General features: G+C 44.2%; 1 protein-coding gene across 1 annotated transcript in view; it reads right to left on the bottom strand.

The window, feature by feature from the left end:
* Positions 1-9,893, bottom strand: part of TTC23L (tetratricopeptide repeat domain 23 like) — a 66,879-nt gene extending 56,986 nt beyond the window's left edge. Inside the window, exons 1-3 of the mRNA XM_023545410.2 lie at positions 9,390-9,893; positions 8,222-8,296; positions 3,092-3,278 (exon numbers count right to left, since the gene is read on the bottom strand). Of these exons, the coding sequence (XP_023401178.2) occupies positions 3,092-3,278; positions 8,222-8,296; positions 9,390-9,655 (528 nt within the window). The 5' untranslated portion in view covers positions 9,656-9,893. The remainder of the gene's footprint in view (positions 1-3,091; positions 3,279-8,221; positions 8,297-9,389) is intronic.
* Between the last annotated feature and the right edge of the window lie 3,825 nt (positions 9,894-13,718).

The following is a 13,718-nucleotide window of genomic DNA, read 5'->3' as shown; positions in this document are numbered from 1 at the left end:
ATGTAGGTCACTCTCTCATTTCGTTCACCTCAGAGAGATCTTTCTTGGCCACTCTACCTGAAACAGCCTCTCACCACATCGCTTGCTATCCCCTTACATGTTTTATTTTTTCTTCATAAAACTTAACCTCTATCTGATATTGCATTAACTATGTTTTCCTTGTTTGTCTATTATCTGTCTTCCCAAACAAAAGATAAGTTTCTTGAGGACAGAAGTTCATTCCCCATGTTCACTGCCATATGTCCTGTGCCTGGCACAGGGAAGGGATTCATTTATTTGCTTAACGAATCATCTCTCTATTAGCAAGGATAGGGATGTGGTGAGGGAAAGAGCTGCCCTGCCCCTAGAGAAATGATAGGCAGAGCTCTCTTAGAAATCATAAAATTGCAGCGTCAAGTCACAGATTTCAGGGACTTTAAAAACGCAACCATCTTTCGGCTGTACCAATAGGCAAAGTTAGGCATTCATTTCCTGGTGAGGTGAAAATAGCACATCAAGGACTCAAAAGCCTGGACTTTCAGCCCTGGTTCTAATGTTTACTGAATATGTTGCTTTGGCAAAGATCATCCTGAGTCTGCTTTCTTTTCTGAGATTTGGAAACCTATCCCACCTACCTCATAGAGTTACTGTGAGGAAAAAATGAGTCAGCATCAAAGTGATCCAAACTTGTTAAGCGCTATGTAAATGTAACCAGCTTAAAAAGCGGTGCAGGTACAGTACACCTCACGGGGGTCCCGGTGGTACAGGTACAGTACGCCTCACGTGGGTCCTGGCGGTGCAGGTATAGTACACCTCATATGGGTCCTGGTGGTGCAGGTACAGTACGCCTCATGTGGGTCCTGGTGGTGCAGGTACAGTACGCCTGGGTCCCAGTGGTGCAGGTACAGTACGCCTTATGTGGGTCCTGGTGGTGCAGGTACAGTACGCCTTATGTGGGTCCTGGTGGTACAGGTATAGTACGCCTTATGTGGGTTTCAGTGGTGCAGGTACAGTGTGCCTCAAGTGGGTCCTAGAGATGCAGGTACAGTACAGTACGCCTCATGTGGGTCCTGGTGGTACAGGTACAGTATGCCTTATGTGGGTCCTGGTGGTGCGGGTACAGTACACCTGGGTCCCAGTGGTGCAGGTACAGTACGCCTCACGTGGGTCCTGGCAGTGCAGGTTTAGTATGCCTTATGTGGGTCTCAGTGGTGCAGATACAGTATGCCTCAAGTGGGTCCTAAAGGTGCAGGTACAGTATACCTCATGTGGGTCCTGGCGGTGCAAGTACTGTATGCCTCACGTGGGTCCCATTGGTGCAGGTACAGTACACCTCACGTGCGTCCTAGCAGTGCAAGCAGAGTACACCTTGTGTGGGTCCCGGTGGTGCAGGTACGGTATGCCTCATGTGGGTCCCGATGGTACAGGTACAGTACGCCTATGTGGATCCAAGGACTGATCCCTCCTGGCCCCTATTCTCCCACTAAAGCTAAAGCTTCACCTGCTCCCAGCTCAAATACCAAAACCAAAAAAACCAAACCCTGTGCCGTCGAGTTGATTCTGACTCACAGCGACCCTATACAACAGCGTAGAACTGCCCCACAGAGTTTCCAAGGAGTGCCTGGCGGATTCGAACTGCCCACCCTTTGGTTAGCAGCCATAGCACTTAACCACTACGCCACCGCTCAAATACATGGAAGCAAATAATGTTAGAGGGACATTCCCACAATGCTTTAAATCATCTATTCTGTCAGAACTTGGGTGCCCACCATGGGCTGACTACAGTAGCAACTAAGTTCTATTTGAAGCAGCAGCACAATAGCACTTAAAAAAAAAAAAAAAAAAGACACTGGATTGGGAGTCCAAAGCCTTGAATTCTGGTTCTGGCTCTGGACATTCTGTATTCATCCTTTCCCAAAATCCTTGCCCTGAGGAAACTGAAACAAGCAACATGGGCTATAGAGATCAACCCAGTATACTGCTGCTTGCTGGTGGCAATGTCCCAGCCCCTCAGAGCTGTGAGAACTGAGTATGGTAAAAGCTCTGCTATCCCTCAGATTTAACTCCCAAAGTCTAAATCTTTGTCATTATCCAGCCCAACCAAGGAGTTTCAAGCCTTCAAACTCACACTTGTACTCCATGGCAGAAAGTACTTTACTGCTTCTAGAAATGACCTTTCTAGCCTGGATTTGTGAGATACTAATGGGTCCAGGCCAGGACAATTCTGCTTTGCAAGCTTTCTGGGTAAATCACAGAGGACCCATCTAGGGAGATATCTCCCAGCCTTTCCTAAACCAGCTGCAGACCGTTTTTTCACAAGTATACTTCATGATCATTTTCTTTCTTGGCCAGGAAGTCAGTTTAAAAATTCCTCTGTTGACAGATCATGCTCTGGAAGCAGGCTAGTGCCTGCATTCAGATAGTGAGGGCCATTACTGTGCTATCTCAGTTTCCTGGATTTTGAACACTCTTGCTTATGCCCTTGCTCAAAGACCCTAGTTCCCAAGTCTTTGACTCACTCCTAGAAACACACACCTGGACTCTCTGACCTCTGCAGCTACCTCCTGTTTCTGGTCCTTTGGTTTATGACTCCACTATAACCATAAGTATCTCACCTGTACCCTTATGAAGCCTGAGCCTAGCTCTCTGCCTGGCTACCCTTGTTCTCAACCTCCTACCTCAATATCCTAATCCCTTCTGAGTGGTGTCTTACAAAACGGGGACACAGACACAGAAAGGCACACACACATGGGATTACTCAAGATGTACTTGTTAAACCTTCTAGAGGAAATTAAAAAACATTTTTTTTTTTTTTTTAATTAAAGACAATCAAACAGCAACAGGAGGAACCAAACGTTATGTTTGAGTTTAAAGCCAGGAGCATGAGTACTCCAAGGAGGAACGCACAGTGAACCATGTGGGCAACTTCACGCCAGGTGGGCTAGCTCCTAACTATGCTTTGCTTTATTTTCTCCCACCATACAAAGAAATCAAATACCTTCCTCTACTACTTCATGCACATCAGTCTAGTTAAGGTAGAACTTCTCAAATCATGGGCACTATTTTTAAACTGAAACAAAAACCTAATGAGTTTTTTTTTTTTTTTTTTTACCATGTTTTCCTTAATCAGCACAGCTGTTTTCTTCTGGGATTGGGCTAATTTGTCTTCGGGAAGAGACATGCAGTCTATGATCTTCTCCTCCTCCTTGGATGTAGTGTCTTCTTCACTCTCTCCAGAACCCTCAGTGGGATACAAGTCATCTGTTTGCTGGTGTGCTAGGTCACTGGTTTGCTGTGACCTGTGGGTACGGGCGGTGAGGGATGGAGTCAGGATTTGGCTTTTGTATACAGCAAACAAGGTTAAAACTAAAGAATATACCCCTCCCAACTAGGGGCTAGATATATGATTTCTGAAAAAAAAAAAAGCATGAAGGAGTAAAGCTGAAGTGTTAATTTACGAAACCTTTAAAGTCCAGCCTTAGAACAGCAACATGGTAGCTCAAATTCAACAGATTTGGCATCCCACCCACCTGTAACAGCTCTGCTGGTTACGAACCATATGACCTTAAGCAAGTTATTGTTTAATTTACTTCTCTGTTGAATGAGAACTATATGAGTACTTACCTGATGAAGCTATGGGAGGATTAAATGAGATAATGCTCAAAAATCACTTAGTACAGTGCTCTTTTACCATTAGCTATTGTCATTATCATTATCATCAGTGCCATGATTTGGTTTCTTTATCTATAAAATGAGAGTATTGCATTGGAAGTTCCCAAAGATTCTTCTGGTTCTAAAAGTCTGATCCATAGCAGGAAAGAAAATGGATATAGTAAACTAAAAAAAGACACCTAACATTTTGAGGTAAGATTTTGCATGTCCTCTTTCATGTATCTTAAAGAAAAACTTCAATACGTGGTGGCCAACTAACTAAAGAGGACATGAGTCCCCCCAGAAGGAGGGGAGGGAACCCCACACTGGATCAAGTGCAGACTTAGAAGAGAAATGGCCCTCTCAGTTGTTAGAAATAAATATGGTAAGAAACTGCTATGCAGAGGCATGTGGGCAAACCAGGTCAGGGCTAGGAGAGCAACTTTTCTTCCGGCCCACGTCCAAGCAGGGTCCCCTTCTGCCCAAAGACAGAAGCATGCTTTCAGAAGACATGCTAACTCAATGGAAAAGTAAGGGAAGGCTGGCTATGCAATGTTATCCAAAGACGTGTAATAAACTTGCCTCTTCTCTGTCTGGTGAATTCTGTACTCCCCCTTCATGACACTGCTCAGATGTCACCTCTGCTGGAAGTCTTTTCTAAATAGACTAGAGATACACACACCCCCTAAAGTGCTTTAAAAATTTTGCCCCTTGTAGATCTTAAAAGCCTGTGAGTGGCCATCTAAGATACTCCACTGGTCTCACTCTGTTGGGAGCAAGGGAGAAGGAAGAAAACTAAAGACACGAGGAAAAGATTACTCCAAAGGACTAACGAACCACATCTACCACTGCCTCCACCAGACCAAGTCCAGTACAACTAGATAGTGCCCGGCTACCACCACTGACTGCTCTGACAGGGATCACAATAGAGGGTCCCAGACAGAGCTGGAGAAAAATGTGCAACAAAATTCGAACTCACAAAAAAAAGAGCAGGCTTGCCTTACAGAGACCAGAAAAACCCTGAGAGTATAGCCCCTGAACACCCTTTTAGCTCAGTAATGAAGTCGCTCGTGAGGTTCACCCTTTAGCCAAAGATCAGACAGGCCCATAAAACAAAACAAGACTAAAAGGGCAGACCAGCCCAAGAGCAAGGACTAGAAGGCAAGAGGGGACAGGAAAGCTGGTAATAGGGAGCCCAAGGTCAAGAAGGAAGAGTGTTAACATGTCGTGGGGTTGGTAACCAATGTCATAAAACAGTACACGTACTAACTGTTTAATGAGAAGCCAGTTCGCTCTGTAAACATTGAAAGTACAATTTAAAAAAAAAATATTGCCCCTTGTGAAAAATGGCGCGGTGGCATCAGACCTCTAACTTCGCAAGGCAGGGAGAAGAATCAAGATCATCAGCATCGGCCCAAGGCTGATTCCTATGAGATGGAGGTCAGATGTACCTCCTTTCTCTATCTTTTTACCAATTCTGACACCAGCCATCTCTTCTACTTCTCTACTGAGTTCGATGATTCATTGCAATAGCCACACAGAACTCATAGAGCATACCCACAGTTAAGGGGTTTATTAGGGAAGTAACAGGTTACAATTCAGGATCAGGAACAACTCAGGATACAGTTCTTCAGTCAGGACAGCTTCTCAGCCATGCCCCCAGATAGGCCTCTCTCTCGGCTCTCAGTCCCTCAGCCTGGCCTTTGCTCTGCTCAGGCAAGTGTTACAAAGATCTAGCTCTGCTAATAAGTGCTCAAAGGCATCCCACTCCAGCAGTAAACCTCCTGCCCAAAGGTGCTCAGCTCTCTCACTCCGTGGATCCATATGCCCGCTATAGCCACCTCTCTTCATGGCCCAGCAAGCCCACTGTGCCATCTTGATCTGGTCTCCTGGTTTTCCTGCCACTGTTTCTCTGTCACTGATTCTTGCCATCTTACAACATCTCTGATGTTATAGCTCTCTCTCTGTTTTCCGAGTCTAGGAGGTTCTCAGCATAGGGACCCCAGGTCCAAAGGGAATGCTCTGCTACTGGCTCTTCTTGGTGGCTGTAAGATCCCCCTCTCTCTCCACTTCTGGGATGGGCTCCCTTTAAGCCTAGTGGAATGGAAAAACTGACCAATTCTCTCATTAGAGTTCTATACACCTTATCTGTATGGTTCCACTCCTGCGAGGGTTCCCTGTACCTTATTTTCATTGTTAGCAAGCTGTTCAATCCCCTCGGTGGGCCATAAGCACCTTATTTACACAGTCTCACCCAATCATCCCCATCATTTTATGGGAGTCACAAAACCATCAATGACTAGAAGGGCCATATTAAATAATTCACTGCACCACACCCACAAACCTCCACAATAGTAAGAATGGCATTATGTTCTAATTTTTTTTCTAGGGAGGTGGTCTTTGTTTTGCTTTTGAGTCTTCTTTGCCTTCCAGCAAATGAACTCTACTAGGGAAGGGCTGAGTCTCATTCATTTCTGAAACACGGATACTTGACCCAGAGTAAAAACAAATAAGGGTTTGTTAAATGAATGAAAAAAGAAAGTGTCTCTGGAATGCCTGAAAAACACTGAAAGAGAATCTATGGCAAGAGACCATAACCTCAAGAAAACAAATAGAATATTTAGTACCTCAATATAAGATTTTACATAGGCTGCACTTTTCACAGACCTGGAGCAGAAGTTATCTCTATTGAGGTCACCAAAGAGATTACTAATTAAAAACTATAAGCCCTAAACAAAAAAATATGTTAAATTCAGCCTTGCATGTAATTAAGCTGAGGCCAGAAGGAGCAGGTTTCAACAGCAGAAACCACAAAAGAATGAGAAACACTGAGGTCTCGACAAATGCTTTGACAATATAAGACCTAAACTAGCATTGACCATCTTGGTATAAAAGATAAGATGGCTGAGGAATACTGACCACTTACATATCTAGAAAAGGAATCAAAATAAAAAGAATAATCAGGTTGAATGAAGGGCCTGCCTTGCCAAACTTACACTTATTCCAGGTTGCCAACATAAATACGAATTCTGGTTAGTTTATCTCCAAGAAATTCTACTGGTGAATGCTAGATTTTTTTTAACTTTATTTTTATAGCTATATAAAACTATTTTATAGTTATTTATCTGATCCTCAAGATATTTTATGAGGGAGCACAGTGTTGCACTATCCAACATGGTAACCACAACCCACAGATGACTACTGAATACATGAAATGTAGCTAGTGTGAGTTCAGTTGTACCATGAGCATAAGACACACACTAGATTTTGAAGACTTAGTATGAAAAAAGGATACAAAATATCCATCAATAGTTTATATGATACTATTTTAGATATATTGGGATAAACGAATTATAGTATTACGATTACATTCACCTGTTTCTCTTTATTTTTTCTATGTGGCCACTAGATTTTAAATTATTATCTACGTGGCTGGCATCTGTGGTGTGCATTATATTTCTTTCGTACAGCACTTGTACGGCTTAGTGGTTCTCAAGTGGGAGTGATTTTGCCCTGTGGATTATTCTGCAAAGTCTGGTGACTTTTTGGTTGTCTCAATTGGGGGAGATGCTACTATTATCTGGTGGGTAGAGAATAGGGATGCTACTAAACATCCTATAATGCACAGGACAGGCCTCAGAACAAAGAGTTATCCAGCCCGAAATGTCAAAAGCACCAAGACTGAGAAACCCTGGTATAGAGGAATGGTTAATGGACTTTGGAGTCAGACTGCTCAGTCTGAATACCACTTATTAGCTGTGTGGCTTTAGGTAAGTTGCCCAGCTCTCTCTGATTCAGATTCCTCATCTATAAAATGGGGTAGCAGTACCTTCCTCATATGGCTGTGGGAATTAAATGAGTTAATATGTGTAAAGTATTTAGAACAGTGCCTAGTGCATAATATGTGCTCAGCAGCATTAGCTAATATGATACGAACAATTGTTATTTACTCATCATCTCTTTATTTCATGAAACTGAATTCTAATTTACTCATTAACTGTTATATACAATGTTCTCTGACTTCACTGATCTTGTTACAACTAACTCAATCTTTACTTTAAAACACTTAACATTCCCTTAAGTTAGGAAAAAAAATTATTTTCCATTCTGCATTGGTTGTACAAGTACAAATGGGTTTTACAGCAGACTTGTTATAAAAACACACTGCAGAAATCGGGGAGGAACAATTCAGAAAAGGCAGGTGAGAACAGCTGCACAGCTTGAAGAATGTAATCAGTGTCACTGAATTGTATGTGCAGAAATTGTTGAATTGGTTTAGGTTGTGCTATGCATAGTTTTAACAACAACAACAAAAAAAAGTATAAGAAATAATGATAGGGAACTCCCACCAGTGACTCATCCGCAAGGATATGGCCTTGGCCTTAAATTGTAAATTGGTGTAGAAATATAGTCGTGTCCTAAGTTAAAATAAAATGCTTAAAGTACAAAAAAGAAAAAGCCTACATCACAGAGGCTCAACCTTCTCTTCTACAAACTGTGCATACTAAGCTTCTCACCCAGGTTTGCCTTGAGAGGAAAGCCCCAGTGTTTCAGACTGGTGAGTGTGACCTCAAGGCTTTGTAGTACTTACAAATGGAAGCATGAGTCCCAGTCACTGTCATTGTTGACGGTTGGAATGCGGATGGGGCTGGCTCGCATCTTCTTCCTACCAAGAAGCACAAGTGAGGCCAGCGTGGCCAAAAACGCTTAGAAGCTTCTTCTGTTTTTCCTCTATTAGATGCTGTTAACATTAAACTGAAACTGCCCAAATATACAACCCATCCTAAATCCACAAATAGATTACACACATTCATGTACGGAGACCCTTGGAAAGCAGAAATTAAACAGGGTTGCTAAATTAAATTTCATTCTCCGAATTTCTACTCCACATTACTTCTCCAAAATCTTCAGCCTTTTTTCTCCTCTTAAAAATCAAACACATTTACCTATTTACAGCATATTTATTTACATACAGCTCCTGGATCATCAAAACTTCCATCTCCTACGCCAGTCAGATAATGTTTTTGCAGGTATGAGAGCAAGCTGGATCCAAGCAAAGCGCCAGTTCTCAAGTACAACCAAAGTATGGTCAATGTACAGGTCAGTTCCCTTCCTTTTCCTGGGGCCATTTCACTATTCAATAAAAGACCCTGGTAAAGAAGCTAAAACTCGTGTCTATTTTGGTTCTCTTGTGGGCTGATGGGGAAAATTGTTGGAACTCATGGAGAAAAATGTGGTTTCTCTCTTGCGAAATTCAACTCTCATGGCTATCCCTGTAGCTTAAACATCAAACCCAAGTCGAATGCAGTTATTTATTGAATATTAAGCCCACCAAGCCGCTCCTCATTTCACCCTGCAGAACGTCCTTTGTTCCACCTGAGTCCTGAGTCGCTCTCTCTGACTCAGGCTCCGGAATATCCACAATCTGAAAATCGGAGAGGAAAATTTACTAACTTCTCTTTCAGAACCATGACCAGGTCGAAAGGGTCTGACCTCTTAAACTCCTCAACTCTGTTCCCATGAGGTTCCACACAACCTTTAATTACAGAACCAAATTTTGACCCCTCTCTCAAATACAGATCCCTTCTTCCTTTTCTGCTGTTCCGCAGCAACTTCGTGAATCCTGACGCCACAACCTCCCAGCGGCTAGTTGTCCGAACTCCTCCCAGCTTCTTTCTGGTAGGTGGTGCTCAGCCACAGAAGTTCTAACCCGATCAGCGGGGCGACCTCGCCGGCCAGGCCAGGGTTCCGCTGCGTACCTCGCCGGGGCTCGGCTTCCGAGGGCGGCGTCAAGCTCCCGGACTTGGGCGAGCTCGTTCTGTCGCTTTGCGGTAGCGAGACGCTCTGCCAGGGATGCTTTTCTCCTAGGCCTCCCGGGCTCGGCCCCGGAGACAATGGCGTTGCCATGGGAACAGTACGCTGCGCTCGCGTTCGGAAGTGGAGCGCCCGCGCCCGTAGTCATGGTACCGCAGCGCACTTCCGGCCCTGGGGACTCCGAGCCGCTCCGGCCAATCGCAGCACACATAGCTCCACCGGGTTTCCGGTCCCCGCGGGCGTGACGCACGCGTTTTGAAACTGGTCTACAAACTTGCTTCCCTCCCTGTGATCCGTCCACTGTTGGTTTTTCTCGAAGGGACCCACCTAGGTGAAGGCGCAGGTAGTGGAGATACGCTCCGTCCAAGAAGCGCCCGATTCCATGACCCTACCTCTGTAAACCTGCAAAGTGCGCGGGGCTGTGTCCAGCGACACCCTCTCCTCGCCCCCGTCCCCCCCCCCCGCCCACCGCGCGCTCCTTTACGTGCACCCTGCACCTCCACAGTTTCCCGAGTGCTCCAGCTATTCGGATCCCAGAGGAAAGACTCAGCTTTAATTGTCCATGGTGGTGGGATCACTTACTGTGCTACCTGTTTCAGTAAGATTTCAGGGATGCATGGTAGGAGAGCAGAAGACAGGAAGTAAGCATTAAAAATGGATCACTAGTTCAGCTAATGGTTAGCATTCAGAGAGTTTTTTCGAGGGGGGACGCACATTTTTGGTGAACACCACATAGGCCTAAGTTACGCAGCCGTATATTCTTTTATCATCACCCCCCTTCAGTGGCCTGAGATACATAGTCGTACTCACTCAGATTAGACAGGTGTAAGAAGAGGGATTGTGCCATTACTTGCAGAAGTGACCAACATGCCCAAAGAACCGTACCTTCTCTGGCAGTCTTGTTATTAAGGGTGTTACGAACTTTGAAATGGACTAGCCCTTTGACAAGTCAAGTTGAAGCTAGTATGTCTGTCTCATTTTCAAAAAGAGAAGAAGCTGGTAGAGAAGGAAAATATTTACTAAGAACCTAAGAGGTGGTGTCTGTTCTTCCCAGTTCTAGGGTTGAAGTTTAACTGCTGTTGATCCAAGACTGCCAAGACAGCCTTTTTGGTATTAGGTTGGAGGTGCTATTTAAATGACTTTGCTTAAAAGTATCCCTTAAATACGATTTGGAGGGCTTGTCAACCCAAGGTATAAGTCTGTGCTCAAGCTCTTGAGCCAAAATTTTAGAAAGATCTCTCCCTTTTAGGCTCTAAGACAATGCTCAGCATCGAGCAATGGTGAGAACAATGAACCTGGCTTCAAGACACCGAGCTCTGGTTTTGACTTTGTGTGGCCTGGGACCCAGGGCCCCCAATTTTCTTGCTTGTATAATAAGCATATTTGTACCATTTGCTTTCCAAGACTTCCTTCCAATTCCAGGATTCTCTGAGGGTAAGTTGTGGATTTTTGACTCTGTGAATAGTATTTAACATGCATGGGGAAAAAGGGAAAAGCTGGTCTCCTTTTTCTCTTTAACACTTGATTTTCTTTCTCTTCAGTAAGTGGATCTTCACCAAATGGAAAAGTTTTAGTTCTCTGTCATTCTGGGAAATACCTATGAGGTGATTTCTAACTGTACTAAACGTAAGTTCTCTTTCCTAAACATTTGTTTTTGTCAAGCATTGTGAACGAAAGTACAGTACCAGAAGAGACATTGAGTTCCCATTCGTAGAGCTGACACTTGATTTCCACCTCCATTGAATTACTTCTAATGCTGATTAACTAACTGACAGACATATGGAGGGCTTGTGTGTTGCTGTGGTGCTTGAAGCTATGCCACTGGTATTCAAATACCAGCAGGGTTGCCCATGGCAGACAGGTTTCAGCTGAGCTTCTGGACTAAGACAGACTAGGAAGAAGAACCTGGTGGTCTACTTTTGAAAACAATTAGCCAGTGAAAGCCTTATCAATAGCAGTGGAACATTGTCTGATATAGTGCTGGTAGATAGCCCCCCAGGTTGGAAGGCACTCAAAATACGACTGGGGAAGAGCTGCCTCCTCAAAGTAGAGTCAACCTTCATGATGTGAATGGAGTCAAGCTTTTCGGACCTTCATTTGCTGATGTGGCACAACTCAAAACGAGAAGAAACAGCTGCAAACATCCATTAATAATCAGAACCTGTACGTAGACCAAGAGGTAGTCGTTGGAACGGAACAAGGGGATATTGCGTGGTTCAAATCAGGAAAGGTGTGCATCAGGGTTGTATCTTTCACCATATCTATTCAGTCTGTATGCTGAGCAAATAATCCAAGAAGCTAGACTATATGAAGAGGAATGTGGCATCAGGGTCGCTATGAGTCGGAATCGACTCGATGGCACTGGGTTTTTTTTTTTTTCCCTGGGTGGCATCAGGATTGGAGGAAGACTCATTAACAACCTGCATTATGCAGATAACACAACCTTGCTGGCTCAAAGGGAAGACTTGAAGCACTTACTCATGAAGATCAAAGACTACAGCCTGCAGTATGGATTACACCTCAACATAAAACAAAAATGCTCACAACTAGAGCAATAAGCAACTGTATTAGTCATCTAGTGCTGCCATAACAAATACCACAAGTGGATGGCTTTAACAAAGAAATTTATTTTCTCACAGTCTAGTAGGTTACAAGTCCAAATTCAGGGCGACGGCTCCAGGGGAAGGCTTTCTTTCTCTGTAGGCCCTGGAGGTAGGTCTTTGTCCTCGATCTTCCCCGGTCAAGGAGCTTCTCAGGCACAGCGACCCCATGTCCAAAGGACCAGGCTCTGCTCCTAGTGCTGCTTTCTTGGTGGTATGAGGTCCTCAACTCTCTGCTTGCTTCCTTTTCCTTTTATCTCTTTGAGAGATAAAAGGTGGTGCAGGCCCCACCCCAGGGAAACTCCCTTTACATTGGACCAGGGAGGTGACCTAAGTAAGGGTGGTGGTAGAATCCCACCCTAATCCTCTTTAGCATAAAATTACAGTCACAAAATGAAGGACACCACACAATACTGGGAATCATGGCCTGACCAAGTTGAGACATTTTTGGGGGGATACAATTCAATCCATGACAGCAACATCATGATAAATGGAGAAAAGATTGAAGTTGTCAAGGATTTCATTTTACTTGGATCCACAATCAACACCCATGGAAGCATCAGTCAAGAAATCAAAAGACGCATTGCTCTTAACCACTACACCACTCAGGTTTCCTTGTTTTATATAGTCCCATCTAATCTTTGGCTAAAAAGTGGACTTTAGGAGTAGCTTCAGCTCAGAGTTCGAAGGGTGTCCAGGCGCCATAGTCTCAGGAGGTTCCTCCATTCTCTGTCAGACCAGTAAGTCTGTTTTTTTGTGCATTTGAATTTTGTTCTACATTTTTCTCCCACTCTGTCTGGAACTTTCTATCATGATCCCTGTCAGAGCGGTGGGTGGTGGTAGCCAGGCACCATGTAGTTCTGGGCTCGGGCTGGTGGAGGCTGTGATTCATGTGCCAAGGCTGTAATCTTTACAGAAGCAGACTGCCGTATCTTTCTCCCGCAGAGCAGCCGATGGGCCTGAACTGCTGACCTTTTGGTTAACAGCTGAATACTTTCACCACTCTGCCGCCAGGGCTCAGTGGGGCTTATATAGTAGGTGAAAATAAATGGCTAATAGTAAACAATATGGTGTCTTTGTGAATTAGAAAAAGGCACATGGTTTAGGGAGTGTCATGGATTGAATTATGTCCCCCAGAAGTATGTATATCAAATTGGCTAGGCTATGAGTTCCAGTACTGTGTGACTGTCCACCATTTTGTCATCTGATGTGATTTTCCTATGGGTTGTAAGTTCTCTATGATGTTGACAAGATGGGATTAGCAGCAGTTACGTTAATGAGGCATGACTCAATCTACAAGATTGTGTTGTGTCTTGAGCCAATCTTTTTTGAGGTATAAAAGAGAGAGGCAAGTGGAGAGACATGGGGACCTCATAACACCGAGAGCAGCACTGGGAGCAGAGTGCGTCCTTTGGACCCGGGGTCCCTACATCTGAGAAGCTCCTAGACCAGCAGAAGATTGATGACAAGGACCTTCCTCCAGAGCCGACAGAAAAAGCCTTCCCCTGGAGCTGGTGCCTCGAATTTGAACTTCTAGCCTATTAAACTATGAGAAAATAAATTTGTTTGTTAAAGCCATCTATTTGCGGTATTTCCCTTATAGCAGCACTAGAGGACTCACACAGGGAGTGTGCAGCAACTTTGTGCGAATTAGGAAAAGTCCTCTTCATTGAG

The sequence above is a fragment of the Loxodonta africana genome, chromosome 2, assembly GCF_030014295.1.
Source record: "Loxodonta africana isolate mLoxAfr1 chromosome 2, mLoxAfr1.hap2, whole genome shotgun sequence".
Taxonomy (NCBI): Eukaryota; Metazoa; Chordata; class Mammalia; order Proboscidea; family Elephantidae; genus Loxodonta; species Loxodonta africana.
This window is presented reverse-complemented; position numbering and strand designations above follow the sequence as displayed.